A 20,349-nucleotide genomic window follows, 5' to 3' on the forward strand; every position below is an offset into this window, starting at 1 on the left:
TAAGAAAGCACAATCCCTGCTTGATGAAGCTTGTGAGAAAAAAATAAGGACCAGAAAACAGAAAACCAGATCTTAACATCCTTTTTTTTTTTTTTTTTTTTTTTTACCAGAACTCTTGTTCATCTGCTGCTTAAACACAACAAAATCTTGACATTTGTTTTCACCAGCACATGGAAAAAACCCTCTTGTACCTGTGTAGTTTTGCCGATAGCTTGTCACCACCTTGGTGCAGCAGCACTTTGAAGCACTGATCAGAGAGTAGTAGTATCACACCGTCTTCAAGCAGGATCTCAACAGTCACGAACCTTTCCCATAAAGAGCAGCCTTCTGACAGGGCCCATATATGTCAGTGATGATGATAGATATGGTGACATTCCCTGCAGCCAGACATAAAACCTAACAGTGATCTCTGGTCCTTGCCTCACAGTTTTGGGGAAATGACAGTAGGTGGCACTGGAGAATAGTAACACAGACGGCTGGATCTGTTATGAAATGGAGTAGTTTCCTTACTGGCTCTCTGTTTAGTCAGTTTTCTGGCCCCACTTACTGCTGAAACATTTCTCTGCATTCTCTTTGCAAGCCTGTTATTACTCAAAGCCTCAATGCCTCAAATGCAAGGGTGCGATTTGGGAAAGCTCCAAACTGTGTGAAGCAACAGTGAGAGCAAAAGCCTGCTGAAGATGCTGTGTTTCATCTTGGGGTGTGTTAGAGCACTGTTTTGCCAGCTCTTTACAGAATCACAGAATCATCTAGGTTGGAAAAGGCCTTGAAGATCACCTAGCCCAACCCTTAACCTAACACTGACAGTTCTCAATTGCACCATATCCCTAAGTGCTATGTCAACGCAGAGCTTTTTATCAGACTTAGCTCGTATGAGCACACTCACACATGACTAAATCGAACACATCTTTCTTTAATCTGAATGAGGTGTAGGTTCCCGCCAGTTGGTGGAGCATCGAGAGTATCTAACAGGAGGCATCCCAGGGAGTATCCAGTTTTCTTTGTCTGTAGAGGTTTTGTCCCACGCCAGCAAAAGAGGAGACGACAATTCTTGGTAGTATTAGGAGGAATTAGGGTAGAAAGTGACTCAGCAGTTTCCTGCCTATTACTTCGATGCCACCTTTAAAAGCCTAATAAAATCCTGAAAATGTTCAGAGTTTCCCAAGAAAAACCTTCATAACCTTCTCATGGAAATCACCATGGGGAGAGAGGGGGACGTGTCCCAGCTCAGTGCATATTACGCATACAGCCGTCTGTGTTTACTTGGGAATATGAGCTCTTTCCATGCATATTTCCTCTGTTTTCTTGATCGTCCTCCTTTTACTGTGTTCAATCACTGTCAGATGAAGCAACATCACACTGCCATAAACTCTGAAATGGCAGCTCCTAAAATTGGTGTGTTCTCTCTTAGGATTTCTTCACAGTAATCACTGGTAAGGACTACAGTAGAGCATGAATGCCACCAAATAGTTTGTGGAGCAAGTTGACATTTTAAGGGTTGGAGAATATATGAGGAAAAAAATGCATCACTTTCCACCAACTGAAATAAGTTTTGTCCTTGGCTAACTGCTTTTAAATCACAATTACATCATTGACAGCTTTTTGTTATAGTTTGAAGGGTGGCGTTTTCCCTGTAATGCATTATCAAATTATTACTAATTCAGTTTATCAGATATATCTGAGATTAATTATTAACTTTAAATGCTTTATCCTAATCTGTTCAGTTTTACTGCATAGCTTTTTATAACTGAAATACTGTTTTGCTGATACTGACTCCGTCACTATTTTTGAGGATGTTTTCCTGCTCACAACAACCTTGGTGTAGACTAGGATTGAGATTTTGAGAAATCTTGAGAATTCTGAATAGTCACTTCAGTGGAGCAATTTATACCTTTTTAAAGAATGGTAGGAAGCATGAAGGCAGATGGTCCCTGAGGAAACTCCCTCTGTGTTGTGCCTGGAGCAGCCTCTGCTGCTTCCTTTCATGGAGGATCCTGGGCTTCTTGAGGTCTAGGAAGATGTTTGTGACCAGTGCTGTATTTACTCCAGCTCTTCAGCAAGCCCTTTGCAGAAGGGCAAGGCTTCATCAGTCTTTGGGAAATATCCCAGCATAAGGATAGTTCTTCCCTTATTAGACTGTCCCAGCTCTGCACACAGAGGATCCAAAGCCAGTGGGCCTCTCTGCTGTGCAGGATTTGTACTGTTCCCTTATCCTGTGAGAAGAGCTAGGAACTCCTTTCAGAGCATGCACCACCAGCACAGATAGACATAAACTGTATAGAGTAGAGTAAAATTTCTGAATCCTGTTCTTTTGCAGAAGTCTTTCTAAGAGGCAAGTCTTTCACTTAGAGAACTTGTTATTTCAAGCATGTTTGATACTTGTACTGAAAGGGTGAGACCATCTACCACCATGGGTTTTTTTTTTGAAAAAAAAAGGGGTGGGGGGAAAAAAAGGGTTGGGTTCACAAATTGAGAAAGAGAACAGATAAAGTGTTACCTTTTTATTGTTACTGCTGTTTAAAATTTCCCTGAAGGAAGGCCTGGGATAGAATCATTACCGCAGTAAACCGGTTAAGCAGGAAGGAAAGTTTCTGACGAAAAAGTTACATCACCTTGATATTGAAAGCACATAGGTCATCTGAATGTGTCTGTGAACAGGAAGACATAGGAGACTGTATATTCTTCTAACAAATTATGTGTTTCAGGTAAGAGGTTGCAACAAATATTTTTACTGCTTAGCAAGTGGCCCAATTGTCATCTCCTGGGTTCTTGTAAAAAGGGAAAATTGAGCCCACAGTGCACCAAGCTTATATACTAGAATGCATGTGCATGCTGAAGTAAGGAAAGTATTGTTGTGTGCTTGGATGGCAACTACAATGTTGTGAGCATTGTGTTATGCTGTCCAATCTCTTGATTTGTAGTGTATATTTTACAGTATTTGTTGAGATTGTCCCTTAAACCCCTAATCTTAGAACCACATGATTATGTGAAAACACAGCTGTCATTTGAAAGGAAAAGGGGGGCTTCATAGCCCCCTGTAGCCCCCCATAGGAGAAAAAGCCAAACCCTCCAAAATGTGAATTTAGAAACCACAAGGCAAAGAAAATTAACCTAAAAACTTTTTTAAAAAAAGGTATTATAAATTTTACCTCATTAGTGATTTTTGAAAATTCAGTGTTATCAATGCACTTTGCACAATTCAAATGGGGTAATACTGGCTGGCAAAGGGCCAAATACTTTCCTGAACTTTGTATGCTGTTTTGAAAAGGATCAGGAGTTGGCCCTGCTAACACAGTGCTGTACGAGTGTGTACTCCCTGCCAGGCCCTCCCTCTGTCGTGACCCAGGCTGGGAGAGGGAGCCAGCTGCATTCTGCAAATCGTCTCCTTACTCGGGGGGACTTCCCAGCCCACTGAGGAGAACAGGGGAGCACAACTCACAGACCAGCCTTTGGCACTATAGCTAAACTGCATACTTTTAAAGGCCACTAGGAAAGCAATACTTCTCCTGAACAGTATGGAGAGTGTGGGAGATAGGCGTTGACATGTATAGATGGAGGTGGACTCTGTGTGTGGATATTTGTATGTCAGAGAAATATGGAATGCTACACATAAAAGCCTTAGTGGTGAATGAGCAAGGTTAGCTGTTAGACATTTATGTATCATTATAAACAGAATTTATTTGAAATGTTAAAGAAAAATATTTTAGAAACAATTGAAAGAGTGTAAAAGATACTCTATTTTCTGTGCCTCGATTAGTCTTCCAGGTAGCCAAACTTTATTAAGGAGATATCATTATTTTATTTCTCCTGAACCATTCCAATTTTCAAGACAGAAAAAAAGAAGAATAAAAGACATCATCTTTCTTGATTTACTGGTTATATCCTTTTCTTACTTGTTTTCTTTCTTTTATTTACCTACTGTAGAAATGAGAGAGGAAGTTGTAAATGAAAACAATGTAATAAAAAAATCCTTATTGCTATGATTATTTTTTTTCTGCAAAAAAAGGTGTCAATCTAAAAACATGGTGGACTTCAGGATTCACTCAGAGAAAGGTGCAGGGACTGTAATTGAAGTTGCTGAGTTGCTTAGCTCACCATTCAAAGCGGTATGCATCATTTTGGTTATCTGGCTTAGTGTAACTTCATAAATGCTTTTTTTAAAAAAAAAAAACATTTATGAATGCTTTATGGTTAAAGCGAATCAAAGCACACAACACATGGAATCACTAAGTTGAGTGCTTGAAAGAGCAGTGCAGCCTCTAACTCGGAGATTTCATTTCAGCCTATCTGACTTTTCATTTCTCTTCTCATTCCTCACTGTGAGTGACAGAAGCCTATGTCACCTAGAGTTTGACTTCAAATGAAACAAAAATAAAGTTGTGATGAATACCTTCTGTTTGTAATATAGATTTTCATTGCAAGGCACTATTATCTAAACTAATACACTATAGATCTTGGGGACATATTGGAAAAGCTATTTGTGGAGCTAAGCTTTAGCAATTTCTGAGCACACTTTTTATCTCAATAGTTGTTTGTTTTTTTTTTTTTCCTGCTAGGGAATACATTTTTTTAAATTGAATTATTAAATCAGACGTTTCTATTTCTTTTATGTGATAAAGTAGCCAGCACCACTGTGTACTTTACATGTAGTATTGCTCTTCTGTGTCATCTGTGCTTTTGGGCTACATTTGTATTGGTAAATGAAACAGGCCAAGACCTTGAGGGCAAGTGGCCTAGAATAGATTCTGGTTTTAAAACTAAACTCTATTCCTGAAAAAGATACCCTCATGCCTACTGATAGCAGTCTGCAGTACATGCTGCCCATCTGAACCATAAGACTACTTGACACAGATCAAAATCATATCAGGAAGTTTGCTGGTAGCAGGATGAATGATGGTGAGCTTCTGCAGAAGCTCTTGCCCTTGCCTGTTAATTTAATTAAAAAGGTGCAGCCTCAGGCTTTGAAGATATATCTGTTTTGAAAAATGAAGAAACAAAAAAGGCTGAAATTGATCTATTTATATTTGTTTTCCTTTATGCCATATCCAAGCTTTTGGGGTGTAGTTTTGAATATTAATTGGAGATCAGTGCCTTCTATGTTCTTTGACTTATGTTTCTGCACCTGATCACACTAGCATAAAAAGGGGTAGAAAATGAAGAAATTTGAGGCACGGAAAAAGAGGAAGGAGTGAATGAAACTGCCATTAAAGTGACCATTAATACGAAGCTTTCCTTACCTTCTTGTTTTAGAATCCTGCATTAAGTGTGCTATACGAGTGTAAAATAATGGAAATAATGTGGAGATTTTCTTAAATATTTGTCAGAATTACTATCTTAGTATTTAGATCAATTGTTTCAGGTATCCCGTTGCTGCTATTTAGGAATCCAGGATAATAATTTATTATTATTATTTAATAATAATATATTATTTTTTAATAATAAATATGCCTGGAAATAAGGATCAGGGAAAAGAATATTCAGGCTCTAGAGTAAGCAAATATTCCCACCCTGTGGAAAAAGCTCTAAAGCAAAAAAAGATCAAAGAAGTGTACTGCTTTCATTATACTAGATATTTTTGGGTTTAACTTTTATTCTGTGCTTCATTTCAGTGGGTATGTAGCTCCAGTTCTGAACATTACTCTCTTGGTCTTGGAACTATTGTAAGACTTCCCTGAGGATTAATAAGACTGAATAGAAGAATCATGGCATACTTTGGGAGGGTACCTTTCTCACACAATGTATTTCGTGAAGGACAGGCTGGAGACCAAGCATCTTACCCAATGTACCATTCTGGTTCTGCTGGAAAGGTCCATCTACGATTCAATAAAATAGTTGCTGAAGTCATCAATGATTTTTTTTTTTTTTCTTTTACGATTCATCACATCCACACCATCATGAAGAAATTTTTTTCCCATCAGATGTCTTTGGTCTGAATGTGCCTGACCAGCAGTTTTATGGTCAGCCTCTAGTTGCTTATGGTGAAATTTATCCTGAAAATTCTATCTCTCACTGGCAACAAGGCACAGTGTCACCAACGGTTGACTTCAGACCTTCTTTACTGTCTGATTACAGAAAGTTCTCTCTGCAGACCTCTACAGTCAAGAGAGAGAACTCTACGGAGGAAATAGTGTTAGTCCAGTCATAAATGCATTTGATTCAAATGTAGAAAGAAGCAACACAAATCTGAGTTTTCAAATAGGATTTGACAATATACATGCTCAATGTCCCATTTTCTTAAACAACTACCCATCTAGACAAGAAGTGAGAGATGGAAGTGGAAATGGGGAAGCTTGTTTAACTGACACTTCCAGAAGATGTAACATAGGACCTACCTGGCCCAACAGCTCTGGACGTGACAGAGAGGTATTTAAATTTTCTCATATTAACAGTCCTTAAAGTTCTTGATTTTTGTTTGTGTTTTTGCACTTTGTGATTTCACTCACACTGATGCAACATGGACTAGAAGCACTTGATTTAAAGACCTTATGAAAAATAAAACATTTATGCCTTGGGGGAAGCAAAAGCTTTTGCTTCTCTGTAGAGCTTTTGTCATGTGTCTTATGATTCAGCTGGCCAAAAGAGACTTCTTATTCACTTCTTTTTTGGTCTTTACTGCTTCCAAAGATAGAGATGCAGGGAAGTGTCAGGTATATTTTCCAATAATTGTGTAACCTGATTTCTTGTCAGAATTTCCTACAGTATTTTTATATCTTTACAAGGAGGAAGACCTCAAACAAACAGTACACGACTAGTTATGAGATTTTTATACAGTATGAAAACCTCCTAGTATCCTATTCCTTTGATTCTAATATCAGAAGAGAACCCAGCAAAACATAAAAAAATTGACATTTGAAGGGAAAGTGCCTATTCTGGCTAGCTAATGAGGATTTTATACTGGCAGAATCCATGTCCTACCTGTTTCATGTTTTAACCAACTTAAAATGTCAATGCATTTCTGCAACCTACCTATTAAAAAAGAATTAATTTTAAAATAATAGGGCTGGTTCCTCACCTAGTATAAAATGAATTACCTCCATTGACTGTAATGGAAACTTATTTTACACCAGAAGAGAATCTAGATTATCACAGAATGGTTTGAGTTGGAAGGGACCTTAAACATTATCTAGTGCCAACCTCCCTGGGCAGGGACACCTTCCACTAGGATCAGGTTGCTCAAAACCCCATCCAACCTGCCCTTGAACACTTTCAGAGAGAGGGAATCCACAACTACTCTGGGCAACCTGTTCCAGCGTCTCACCACTCTCATAGTAAAGAATTTCTTCCTAATATCTACTCTAAATCTATCTTCTTTCAGTTTAAAACCATTACCCCTTGTCCTATCCCTACACTCCCTGATAAAGAGTCCCTCACTATCTTTCCTGTAGGCCCTTCAAGTACTGGAAGGCTGCTATAAGGTCTCCCTGGAGCCTCCTCTTCTCCAGGCTGAACAACCCCAACTCTCTCAACCTGTCTTCATAGGGGACATGCTCCAGCCCCCTGATCATCTTCTCTGGGCCCACTCGAGCAGGTTCATGTCCTTCTTATGCTGGGGGCCCCAGAGCAGGACACAGTACTCCAGGTGGGGTCTGACGAGAGCAGAGTAGAGGGGGAGAATCACCTCCCTCGACTCGCTGGCCACACTTCTCTTGATGCAGCCCAGGATATGGTTAGTTTCTAGGCTGTGAGAGCACATTGCTGCCTCATAGTCAGTTTTTCATCCACCAATACCCCCAAGTCCGTCTCTGCAGGGCTGCTCTCAGTCCACTCATGACCCAGACTGTATTTGTGCTTGGGATTGCCTCGATCCATGTGCAGGACCTTGTACTTGGCCTTGTTGAACTTCATGATGTTTACATGGGCCCACCTCTCAAGCCTGTTGAAGTCTTTTTTGAATGGCATCCCTTCCCTTTATGGTCTAGAATGCTCCAATAGGCTCCTTTATGGGTCATTGAACCATATAACTACCACACAGGGAGAAGTACAGAAACATAGAATAATATGTGTTTGATAGAGATAAGATAACAAAGCTTTTATGGTCTGATATGAAACCTGAGGTTCAAAATAACAAAACATTATACTGCATCTGTGTTTCTGTTGAGCCAGATTATTGTCTCTGTGTCTAGTTTGGCTGACATATCCTGATCCTGAGATATGAAACATACTGTGTCCTGCCTTCACCATGTTTTGCATGCACTTTTTTATAATTATTTTCTAAAAATAGACCTATATAACTGTGGAAGCTGGACCCTATGACACACACTTTGTCTTTAGCTGTCTTTTTGAAGCAAATACTTTTATCTTTTTTTCATTCTTCCATCAGGTGTTCATAGCTCAATTCATGGTTTTTCTGTTTTTAATAACAATGTTGTATGGAACTCCCATGACTCTCTCTGATGCTATATCTCTCCTTGTTTTCTTTCTTTCAAAATCCCAACATAGAGAAGGAAAAAGAAAGTTCTAAATCCTCCTTTTCCCTTAGTCCTTGTTAGCATTCTGAATCATTATAAGAATCCTGAAGTAACCTACAGGATACCTCCACACTGTGAATATGAAAAGACAGTTTAGGTTCACCTTCTGCTTTTAACACCCAGTGATCACTGTATTATAAAGCAAAGGAGGAGACACTTGATTGACTTGTTTCTATGTCTGTGGATAGGGAGAACTATAGAAGTAAACATATATAGACCCAGACAGATGGGGAAGCAGGAGGAAGAGAAATATATCTGAGGATAAGAACTCTAAAGACTGATCCTGGGCACCACATTTTGGAAGCTGGGTTGAATATAAAAGAGGGGATTGAATAGGTGGAGAGACAAAAGGTTGTTGTTGCTTTTTACTTATGATAGGAAAACTAAAGCGTACTGACATGATGAAAAGAACAAGCCTTCTCAGGAGAAAAGTAGAAAATAGTGGGATACAAATGACCAGGAGGAGATTAAATTGTGGTACGGGAAGAAGAGGTTCTAGAGGAAGCAGGCATATGAGAACAGGCACAAACGCTTCTGTGACGGAGGAGGAGAGAATTATAGGGGAGGGAAGAGAAGAGAAAAGTGAGTCAAGGGCAGCTACAATCAAATGTGTGGGAGGATTTAAGTCAAGGAAATATTTGAGCTGTTTAGCTAGAAGAGGAAGAAATGGGAGAGACAAGATTTGTAGCAAAAATCAGTGTGGTCACAGGAATTTCTTCAGGGAGAAACAGCCATGTCAGGATAGAAAGAGAGCCAAGGCAAGGGGCTGACAACTGAACCCTGAGATGGTAAGAAAAGGAAAATTAGAGTTATTAGTTAATAACGTTAATGATTTAATTTTAAATTAAATTAAAATTTATTTAGTTTTAAATTATTATTTAATCACATTCTTCAAGCCATGAATTTGAGGATCCATACTCATGTCCTTGTGGCAAATCATCCTTTCCCAGTCTTGGCCATCTCCTTGCTTAACTGCTCTCTCTTCATTTCTCAGTTCCCAATTGCAGTTTTGTTCTTTTAATATCTTCAGTCCCATTCAATGTCATGTCCCAGCCTCACCTTTTCTTACCTGTGCCCTAGTTTTCTTAGCTCTTCATTTATCCACTATCTCTCTTTTTCCATGCACTTCTTCCAGGGCACTGTACCTGCTCTGTAATGACAGAACTGCAGGTGGAAAAGAAGCCCTTTTGTGTGCTGGAAGCAGCAGGTTTCCAGCCTTCCCTCCTGTGGGAGTCTCCATCCACTGCTCCTGTACGGTAGTCTTTAAGTTGTACCTCCTTTGCAGCACAGGGCCTGGGTGGTCCTCAACTCTGTAGAGTCCCTATCAATCTCCTTCCTGTTTGTCCTTCTGGCTCGTGGCTCCTCACCACCTCCTGCAGCTCCTTCACTGGCAGCTCAGCACTACAGCCAGAGCATAGCTTCCACCAGCAAGGCCACTGCAGTCCCCAGCCCCAGGGAGAGGCACCAGACGAGCCCTGCAGCCAGAGACCTGGGCTGCAGCATCCTTCCTCTGGACCAATGTGTCGGTTAAGTCTCTGCTGTTCACAGGGGCAGTTTCTGCTCCCCATGATGAAGATTGCACCACATGGTGTGTCATCACCATGACTGCATACTCCTCAGTGCAGGTTCTGGGCAACTTTAACACCCTTGCTGAAACAACTGCTGTAGCTTTACCTGCCTGCTGTGCTCTGCGAGCTATGCTCCTGCTCCTGACTGTAGAAATCACACACAAACACAGAATGCTTCTCTGAGCTTTTTCTGGCTTAGATTCCTCCATCTGGAATGTAGGGGTACACAACATCCCAGATGCGGACTTTCTAGAGCTTTGTCAATATACCTTTTTGTAAAACTGTTTAACTTAATGTAAGTGTGATCAGGAATGGGTGTTATGGGGGTTTTATGGCTATATAATTTTGGGAGGCCATTACTGTTACCAAATCATTCATAATTTCTAAATAGTGAACCTCCACCAGAAGTTTCTTATTACTGTCTGCTGAGGTGAATAGTAAGGTAGGTGTCTAACCAAGGTGGAAAAAAATGAACCAGTGGAGGTGCTATGTTTTCAGTGACTTTTGAAGGAGCTTTTTCAGCACTCCTTAGAATCAGGATGATGGGCTACTAATTTGTATAGCTAAATTTAATTTCACTCTCTTATTTCAACCCTCAGGCTCATCCATTGTTTTTTGTACCAGACATTTCAATTTTTCCCTTTATTGATGATGCTCTCTTATTATCTTTAAATTTTATAAGCACTCTCCTAATGCATGTGCTATTGTTGTTAATGAAAATACTACATACAATGAGACCCAACACTGATGTTATCTATAAAGGGTTTGTAACTTCTGAGCTTTCAGTTCTGCCATTGTGATCTCCCCACTAGCCAGCTCCCGACAGATCTTTCATCTTTTATACTCATCCTATCTTTTAAACTGTAACTAAAATTTCCCAGCCTGCATCTTTTCATGCATATTGCACTTCCTTGTCCAGAAGAAAAAGAAATCTTAAAATGGGTTTATTATTTATTATTACTTTTATAAATTTACATACTCATGTATAAATTATTATTAAAATGGTAAAATACACCTTTTGCCATATCTCAGTTTCCTCTTCTGTGACACGTCATTAGTTGCTTCTCTTTCTGAAGGGATTTAAAAGTTGGTGTCTCAGTTGAGCCTTGTATGTGTCTCTGTACAACAGTAGAATGGGCTTGCAGATACAATAGTATTAAGTTCTTTCCTGGAGGTAATGTTCTGACTGAAGGGTATTATGGCAAACAGAAAAAGGGGTGCTTTGACCCAAAATAGTGACTCAGACTTGTGCTCTCCAAGTTTAGAGAAAGTATCTGGGGATTTTTCATGTTCAACAGAATACACTAGCTTCCTCTTATCTGTCTTAGGGACTTTACCTGAAAGGTTTATGAAGTTTGAAGGGATCCTGAGCTTTCCTTCCAGGGCAGAAAGGGAGAAAATAAGGATTAAAACTCACTGCAGCATAAGCTTCATTTTGTCCCCTCTCCCTTTTGTAAACTAAGCATACATCTTCTACATTTAGAGTTATCTGGGCTCTGACACTAGGTGAATTTTGAAAGCTTTGTCTGGAATTCCTTATATTCTGCACAGAGAGGAAAAAAATAATTGTTAAATCCAGGGTAGCTGATGCTTTGTGACTTTGTGGGTTTTTTTCTCTGAAAGCATTTAGACTGCAGGCAAAATGGGGTTATTTGTGCTTATTTGGAGCTCTACCAAGTCAGGGGAGGGATGATAAGGTATGAAAGTTAGTTCTTATGGAACCAAATGTAAGTTTAACCTTATGCTCCTTCTGTTTCTGTTATCTAAATAACTGAGCTCTGTTTCTTCTGGTGTCTAGGTATTTTTAGGCTACAGGTTGGTCTATCCAGCTGGTTGAAGCAAATCAAGGAAGTAATGAAAACACTGTTGCTTTTTGCAATGCAGTGGAGAAGTAATGAAAAAAACTTTATTCAGGTAACTATGACATTTCACATATTTATATGAATTGAGTTGGTATCCCTGTGTATTGGGTCTGGCTGAGATGGGTTAATTTTCCCCATAGCAGCCGTCTTAGTGCTGTGCTTTGTAGTGGTAGCTAGAAAGGCATTGATAACACACCAATGTTTTGGCTACTGCTCAGCAGTGCTTGCACAGCATCAAGGCTGCTCCTCCCTTCCACCCAACCCCCCGCCTGCCAACAGACTGAGAGTGGGCAAGATCTTGGGAGGGGACGCATCCAGGACAGTTGACTTAAACTGACCAAAGGATATTCCATACCATATGACATCTGCTCAGCAATAAAAACTAAGAGAAAGGAGGAGGAGGGAGGGCATTTGTTATTACAATGTTTGTCTTCTGGAGCAACCACTACATGAACTGAAACCCTCCTTCCAGAGAAGTGGCTGGACATCACCTGCTGATGGGGAGGAGAGAATAAACCTTTTTTCTTTTCTTCCATCTGCATCCTTTGCCTTTATTAAACTGTCTTTATCTTGACCCACAAGTGGTTTTTTTTCATCTTATTTTCTCCCCCCTTCCCTGTCCTGCTGAGGAGGGGAGTGATAGAGCAGCTGCATGGGCACCTGGCATCCAGCCAAGGTCAACCCACCATATCTTCCATTCCTGAACAGTATCTACTTAAATATGGAAATGCTCCTCATTTTGGTTCAAAGATGAAAATGCACAAAGGCATGTTAATTCCAAAAATATTTTCTCCCTTAGCTGTCCCCTTTATCAGTGATAAATACATTTACCTCTTCAGTGTTGATGGTTTATAGTTTATAGAAACTTAAGATATATTTTCTGCCATTGTCTTGGACAATATTAGTGCCTGTGTAGCTCAAAGCAGGAAAAACGAATTGGAGGAACTGACTGAGAACAGAATTCCTACATACTGTCATGATGAAAAGTGAGACTTAGCAAGTGACAAAAAATCTTTTAATTATTGTTTACTGTTACAGTTAATATCATGGCTTAATGGGATAGAAATTTTTTTACTTTCTCAATCTTCTTTGGAAAAAGAAATTGTGTTAAAATCCAAGAGCACTAAGAAATACAAGTTTTTAGACCATCTGTGCAGATTCATTTTCCTTTGTAGATATGCACTGATCACACTATCAAGTTGTTAGCACAAATGCATGCTTTTTCCCCCAGAAAAGTAGTTGGAAAATGGAATGCTGCTTTTTTTTTTAATTAACTTTAATGAATTAACTATATTCAAGGTCAGACAAGCCTGCTTCTCTTAAAAGAAAAAAAAAAAAAAATCCAGTTTGTTGCCCTGAAATAACAGTGAATATATTATGTACTCGTATGGCATGGATGGTCAGCTTCAAAACATACTCATTCACATATATCTCAGTTTTCCTTTTTCCCCACAGTTCCTCAGTCTGAACCCCAACCCAATTCTACTAACACCAGATGCGTGAAGGCGCATTCCACATGACAGGCTTTCCTCTCAGATATTCAGATTTTTTTAATGTCCAAACATTCTACATTTAACTTTGCACTCTAATTATAGGAAAAGCTTTCTATTGATTTTTTTGTGAATAAATGAGTTTATTTACAGGGCTAAAAAGATTAATAGAATTAAGCCATTCTTGTTTTGCAGTAACTTGTTTAGTGTGCATCGCTAACAAATACTCTTAAAAAGAAAATAAGAGCAAACTTTGCTTTTCTTCTGTCAAATAAATGGGAAAACATTCTTAGGAAAAAATGTCATAAATTTGCCAAATAAGTGTCTTTCCCCAAAGAATCTCAGTAACTGGTTGTTTTATACATCAGAGGCAAGATGTATAATTCAAACTCTGTGTCATGCAGACTTGCACCTCCATCATGTAGCTCAAGTAGAAACCCATCATGTTTTTCTCTAGGTAATATTTGTACAGGTAGAAATCTATAATTGAAACATTTTGTTGTGTACAACTGTAAAGCAGTTTTCAAAATCCCTTTATAAGGTTACTTCTACAATTATGGCCATAGCTATAGTGAACATTCATCAATGAGTGGCTTCTGAATACGTTCTAAAGCGAGTTTGATACCAGAAGATGTCAAGCTGATAGTCTCAGGGTTCCGTGCTGCAAAATGCAGAGTTCCTCCACCTCCTACTGACTTCAAGAATGTGCTCTGCACTGCAGAGAAATACATAGCATTATGAAATCCTGTGAAATAACAAACTCCCATAAATGTTAGTACTTTCTACATAAGCTGAGTTGTTGCAGCACAGAAAGAAAGTAGCACAAGATTTTCTTCATGTAAGACTTGTGTAGTATTTCAGTTATACCTTGGAAGACTTAGCCTTTCAAAATTTTGTGATGGGCATGTTTTATCCACCTGCTCAGGCCAGAAGCCCTTTAATTGCTTGAAAACAATAGATAGCCATAAATGAGCAACACTTTCTGGAGCTGAATGTATTTTTATCTGAAAAGCGTAACAAGCAAATTTCTGTTCGCACATTATCCTAAAATATAGATAGTGTAGGAATAGGGAAGGAGATTAGATTTGCTTAGTTTTGAAATGACTGCCAGGAAGTTGAGGGGGTGATTTATGCCCTGTGTGTGTACATAGCCCATTAATTTGGTGCTGGAGAAAGGGTAGTGAAGTTTCCAGTCTTATTCAGTCCCTGGCCGCCTTACGGAAACAGGTTACAAGAGTGAATCTGGTGATAGGGGATAGCTTTATGTGTACCTTGTTTGCAAAGAAAATAGATTGACATCAACTACACAGGTCACAAAAGCAGCCTCTGTCGTATGATGATTTTTTACTATGGGAATAAATCTATCTCGTATTGGAGGTATTGTCAAGCCTCATTTCCTCCTACACCCACTGAAAGAAACATCCTGCCCCCTGGCTTTTCATTGTAAGAAACAGGCTTCTTCATTGGATTATTAATTTTGGAAGCCTAGGCTTTTTTCCCTTCTTATGCTGTAGAAATACATGGCGTAAAATAATAGTTCATACTGTTGTTTAAGAGGCTTGGGCAGCAGCCCTGAGGCAGGAGGTAACATAGTAATGCAGAACTTCATGTGAGAGAACTATGCTCAAAATACACTGTAATCAGATATGCTATAAAGTGCTACCAACTCAGAAGCTACAAAATGCTGCTTGAACTAACAAACAGAAAAGAATGCAGTATGCTTATTACTGGATGTTTGAGTTCAGCTGCTAAAATATTCAGGCCAATTAGTGAAATGTAAAGCTTCAGCTGGTACAATATGTACCCTTACCTGTAGCTGCAAAGTGTATTTTCTTAAAAAGCAAGTTTAATCTTGTTACGTAATGCCTGTGACCAGTGTTCATTAGGAAATGGTACCTCAGGAGGAATCAGTTTCTGCAAGTCTTTGGTAATTGGAAGGAAGAGGGGCAATATATTTTTACAGGTAATGGTATATCAGAGGGACTCAATGACTATAACAGTTACTGCTCTCTATAGACATCTACGTAAATACCCAGGGTTTTAGTAATGAGGATTTCAGATTGGGTTCTAAAAAGCACTGTAAAAATAGGGACTTCTAATATTTTGCATAGAAAGCATGTTCCTGTATTCGTTTTGACCAGCTGTCCTAGTCACAACTGTCTGTGCCTGTGCTTTTAGTTAGTTTTATGTTAAAACTCTTGTTATTTAAGCACACATTTGAGCACCCTCATTTCTACTGTGCTTGCTGTACATGGAAGTCTGTGTTTAAACTCCTTTTGGCTTCACTGAGGTCAAGCTCAGCACTGATTCTGTGAAGTTCATGAAGACTTTACTAATGGATTTCCTATTAAGTAAAAGCTGTAGTTATATGTATGCTATCTGATATGTAGTTATCTCACTACTGTACGAAAACAAAGTTTGAATTACTACCTCTTTCCCCTCTGCACAAAATTTTATTTCTAACAGCTCTTTATGTACTATTATTGTAGGTATCTTGTAGAACTTTTGTTTGGCTCTTATAAGAGAACTGAAATGCATACCTATTTAGACATAATTTCACCACATGTACTTTTCAGAATAAGAAATGCCTATCCTGCTTTTGACTTGAAGACAAACACTGGGAAAATCTGGAGTGTCGCAACAAGGTTCCCAGAACATACCCTTGATGAATCAAAATTCAGAATCTGCGTTTGGACAGATTCTTCACCATATCCTCTGCTTCTTACGCAACATGGTAAGTGATAGAGGTGTCTGTATCCTTTCACAATTCAGTTCCATGGAGATGATAACAAAATACATTTGTTATCTGGAAAGATACTTGGAGAGCAATCCTTTTGTGAGTGTTGAGTGCATACTTTATCAAACATGTTCAGTATATTTGCTGTAAAATTAAAATCATATTAAATATCAAACTTTGCTGTGTAGACCTCTGTTTTCTTTAATAACAACTGGGACCAATTCTGGCAGTCTCAAATGGGCCATAATTCCGATATTGTTTCAGAAGGAATTTAAGCTTGTGCCTAATTTAAAGTATAAGGGTAGTCCTCATATAGTCATGGAACTTTTCACAGCCTGGACTCTGTTTCCAAATTCAAGACTTAAGAGTCTGAAGTCATGAAGACTCCTCTGCACCCAAGGTTATATACAGGTTAGGGAAAGTACATGTCAGACATAAAATGAAAGGAGAAATTCCAACTGGGTGGAAAGAGAAGGAGAATAATTAAGATTTGGAACAGTTTGCCCACGGAGATCGTGGAATCTACATCCTTGGAGGCTTTTAAGGATTTACAGGACAAAAACCCTGAGCAAGCTGGTCTGAATTCAGTGTTGACCTTCCTTTGGGGAGGAGGCTGGACTAGATGGACCTACTGTGGTCCTTCCCAACCCAAATTATTCTGTCACTAGTGACTGTAGTAAGCTGCCACTGCCCCTGTGCATCCTGTATCTGTGTGAATGGGAGGATCCTTGATTCCAGCTCTAGTAATTTTTACTTCTTAAGGCACATATGCAAAAATTAAATAAATTAAATCTTGTTCCTCCTCTCTTCCTGTACTGTTTCATTAAGTGATACTATTTATTTTATTTTTTTCATGAATCGTTTCTTCAGTTGTCAAGTAATTATTTGGTTGTAGTGGACTGAATATTAATTTGACAGGTTGAAATCTGGAAATCCAAAGCTCTAAAGAATGTCAGTCACATATATTTAACACCCCCCCCCCCCAACTTCATAAAGAAGGTAGCCAAGACCTGCACATTTATTCATACAAGTTTGATTGCTTGATTTGGGAGCATGTATGCAGTTATTGGAAAGCCTGGAAAAGTAGTAGGTTGAATCATCTTGAATCACTATTTTGTGGATTCCCTGAAACAAAGGTCTGAGGATCTTGGGACACTTGAACCAGAAAGTAGTATTTCCAGCACTTCTGTCAGCTAGACGAGGGATCTACACTGAAGTTCTGTTTTATCATATAGCATCATTTACCCTAAAAATTGTTCAATTTTCAGTCTGCTTAACTTTATTTATGAAAATTCTTTAGAAGGCACAACTAAAACTTAAGAGGATATAAGAAAAAGTCCCTATCCTAAACTTTCTTACAGACTAAGTAAACAATAAGATATAGTTAAAGTGGGGAGAGGGAGTACACTTTTTTGTCCCATCTATATAAAGAATTGTGTAGTCATCCAAAGACATTTGGCATAGCAAGGAAAGGAAAATGGGTCTACAGAGTGCAAATGAATGATAGTAGCAAGTTTCAGATTTTTTTTTTCCAGTGAGTGACCTGAAAAAAATGCATGTTACAATTTTAATTTAGAATTCTGTGCCTTTTTTTTTCTGGTGTGTATAAATTTAGCAAACAGGTACTGCAGTTTACATGTCAAACCAGCTGTGAGGAGTTCCTTAAAACAGTGAGTTGTCAAAGGGCTAGATGTGTAAAACTGGTAGAAAATGTTCAATTGAACTGGCTTTCTAAGCAAAAGGAAAATGGAAAGAAAATGAAAATTTTCAGAAGGAACTTTTGAATCCATTGACACATTTTTTTTCCCTAGGGAAAATCAAACCAAAGCAAAACCATGCTAGCTATGGTAACCAGTTCTGTTTCATTTCAGCTTTGGTTTTATCACAGCCCCATCCCCTAGAAATGTCAGCTGTTCTCTGAAGGGTTTTTTCAGTATTACATTCCCTTAAACTTCCCTGCAACAACAATTTTGCATTTCTTGGTTTGTTCTAAAATAATAGCATAGCAGCTCTGAACCAGATATGCTGGTATGAATTGGCTGCTGTGGGTGGGAAATTCAGAATACCATTAAACCCAATGAAACTGATTGGTTAGGCTCAGTTTGAACCAGTTGTCTGAACCTATACCAGTGTAAAGTAGTCAACACACAAGTATGGGTTACATGTTTAGTTTCTGGGGATTTATATTTAAAAGTACGTAGTTTCCATTTTTATATCAAAAAGTTCAGTTAAAGCTTCTAATAAGAGCTCTTACAGCTGCTAATTTTGAAGCAATAAATACCATAAATGAAAATCTGAAAGGAAAATCTACTATGACTTTTCTATTATCAGCTACAGACAATGAGATTGCCTGAGAATTGTGGAGGAGTCCAGACTTTATTTTGCATTGTGAAACCAGTACATTACATGAAGACTTTTCACTGAAGAGTGAGATCTTTTTTCTGTTGAGAGGTATCTCAGATTTGCAGCATCAGTGTTGGTGCAGTGTGCTCTGCATGCCTGTAAAGACCAAACTTACCAGACATGTTTGCAATTTGACTGCCAGTTTATGCAGTTATTCTTTTACATTTTTTTCAGTTCTTCTAAAATGGACAGAGAGGAAGTGTATTGACAGGGTTGGAAAATGGCTTAAAAAGCTGACATAGCACTGGAGAAAATTCTCAAAATGCTAGAATATTTCTGAACAACAGATTGTACAAACTGACGTAGAGCTTCTTAGTTTATGTGTTCTAATATTATATATAATATCTTTCTATACTATTATAATGTGACTATACATAATATATTACATATATATAAAATAGGTATGAGCATTCATTTACTACTTGGTTATAGCTAAAAAGGTGTGCACAACAGAAACAGTAGCAAGTAAAATTCTGGAGCCTTCTTGTGTCATGAGCGGCAACAGAGTCAACTTTATCATCAGGCCATGTTTGCACGTAGGAAATGTAGCAAGATATCAGAGAAATGAAAAATAAATAAATTGCCATTTGTCTCTTCCTTTCTGCTTGGGAAAGTTGCTTAGCTCTTCATTCCCGCTACCTAACAAATTGCTAAATTCCTCTAAATCAGCACAGATTCGATGACTTGTAGAGTATTTGAAGCAAAAGTTTTTTAAAAAATAAAAATCAGGTCTGTCTTTATCTAATTGCTCTTGATGGAGCTAGTCTGCAGCAGTAGTTAGGAATTTTTAAAAAAATTCTGATTTTCTTTTCTCAAGTATCTAGCCTGGAATTCTTTAGCAAGCTGCTATTAATTTTTCCTGCTGTCTTTATTTACAGCTGGCTGTATCACTCATGATTTAATTGTAAAGATCCTCCATTGCACAAATCAATATCCAGTCCAGGAGGAATGCCTTCTAAGTCCAGGAATGCCTGCGAATCTGATGAATTCTTACAAAAGTAAGTATCTCATTAAACGATGGTATATTGAGTATATATTGTGTAATATAAGCTGTGCATTTAATGCACTCTGCTTACGTGCCATATAAACAGAACCACAGGGAGAGTTAGAGTATTACGTTCCAAATGCTTAATGTATAGTTTCTGAAACTCTCAGAACACACAGTGCTTATGTTCTACAGAGATGATGGTGTGCTCTAGTGCAAGGATTCAAATCCTGGCTCCTTCATACAAGCTTTGTGCAGCCTTGAATTATTTGTTTCACTCCACTGCTCTTCTGGTCCTTCTCATCTGTAATTCAAGGATGCTGCTACTTCCAGTATCTCATAGGAGTGTTATAAACGTGAGGGGGTATGCATATCCTCAAAGGGGGAAATTACCAAAGAGAGGAGAAACAGTATTATACAGCTGCGTACGAGGTGATTTTTCTTCATATCCAGTTGCAACAGTAGTAAAGCAAATGAAGTCAGCACTTTGATGATGACTGCAAGTTGAAGAAAAACACATTATACATACAAACACGTCTTTCTGAATGTATGTAGTCTATGCTCTGATTTGCATTCATTCAAGTAAAGTCGTGGTGGTTACAAGTACTACTGGACTCAGCTAGTTGTTTCTTGCCCTCTGGCAGCTCAAATTCAGCTGTAGTCAAAGCGAGCAGATTTTGTGTTGAAGCAGCTTAAGTGCAGGCTCTTAGCTATGCTGGAGGGACGGTGACTTTCAGCAGAAGGAGAGAAGTTGGCAGTTTTCTGTGGTAACTTGTTAAGCTGGCACTGCAGGAATCACAGCTCATCTGTTAGAGAGGTAAAGAGTTTTAGATAAA

General features: G+C 38.6%; 1 protein-coding gene across 1 annotated transcript in view; it reads left to right on the top strand.

Annotated features, from left to right (window-relative positions):
- Positions 1-5,628: 5,628 nt before the first annotated feature.
- PIK3C2G (phosphatidylinositol-4-phosphate 3-kinase catalytic subunit type 2 gamma) overlaps positions 5,629-20,349 on the top strand; it is a 212,386-nt gene continuing 197,665 nt past the window's right edge. Inside the window, 7 exon segments of the mRNA XM_074825864.1 lie at positions 5,629-5,852; positions 5,855-6,089; positions 6,092-6,363; positions 11,845-11,927; positions 15,965-16,122; positions 19,407-19,489; positions 19,492-19,526. Coding sequence (XP_074681965.1) covers positions 5,703-5,852; positions 5,855-6,089; positions 6,092-6,363; positions 11,845-11,927; positions 15,965-16,122; positions 19,407-19,489; positions 19,492-19,526 — 1,016 coding nt within the window. The 5' untranslated portion in view covers positions 5,629-5,702.

Source organism: Strix aluco, chromosome 5 (genome assembly GCF_031877795.1).
Source record: "Strix aluco isolate bStrAlu1 chromosome 5, bStrAlu1.hap1, whole genome shotgun sequence".
NCBI classification, from domain to species: Eukaryota; Metazoa; Chordata; class Aves; order Strigiformes; family Strigidae; genus Strix; species Strix aluco.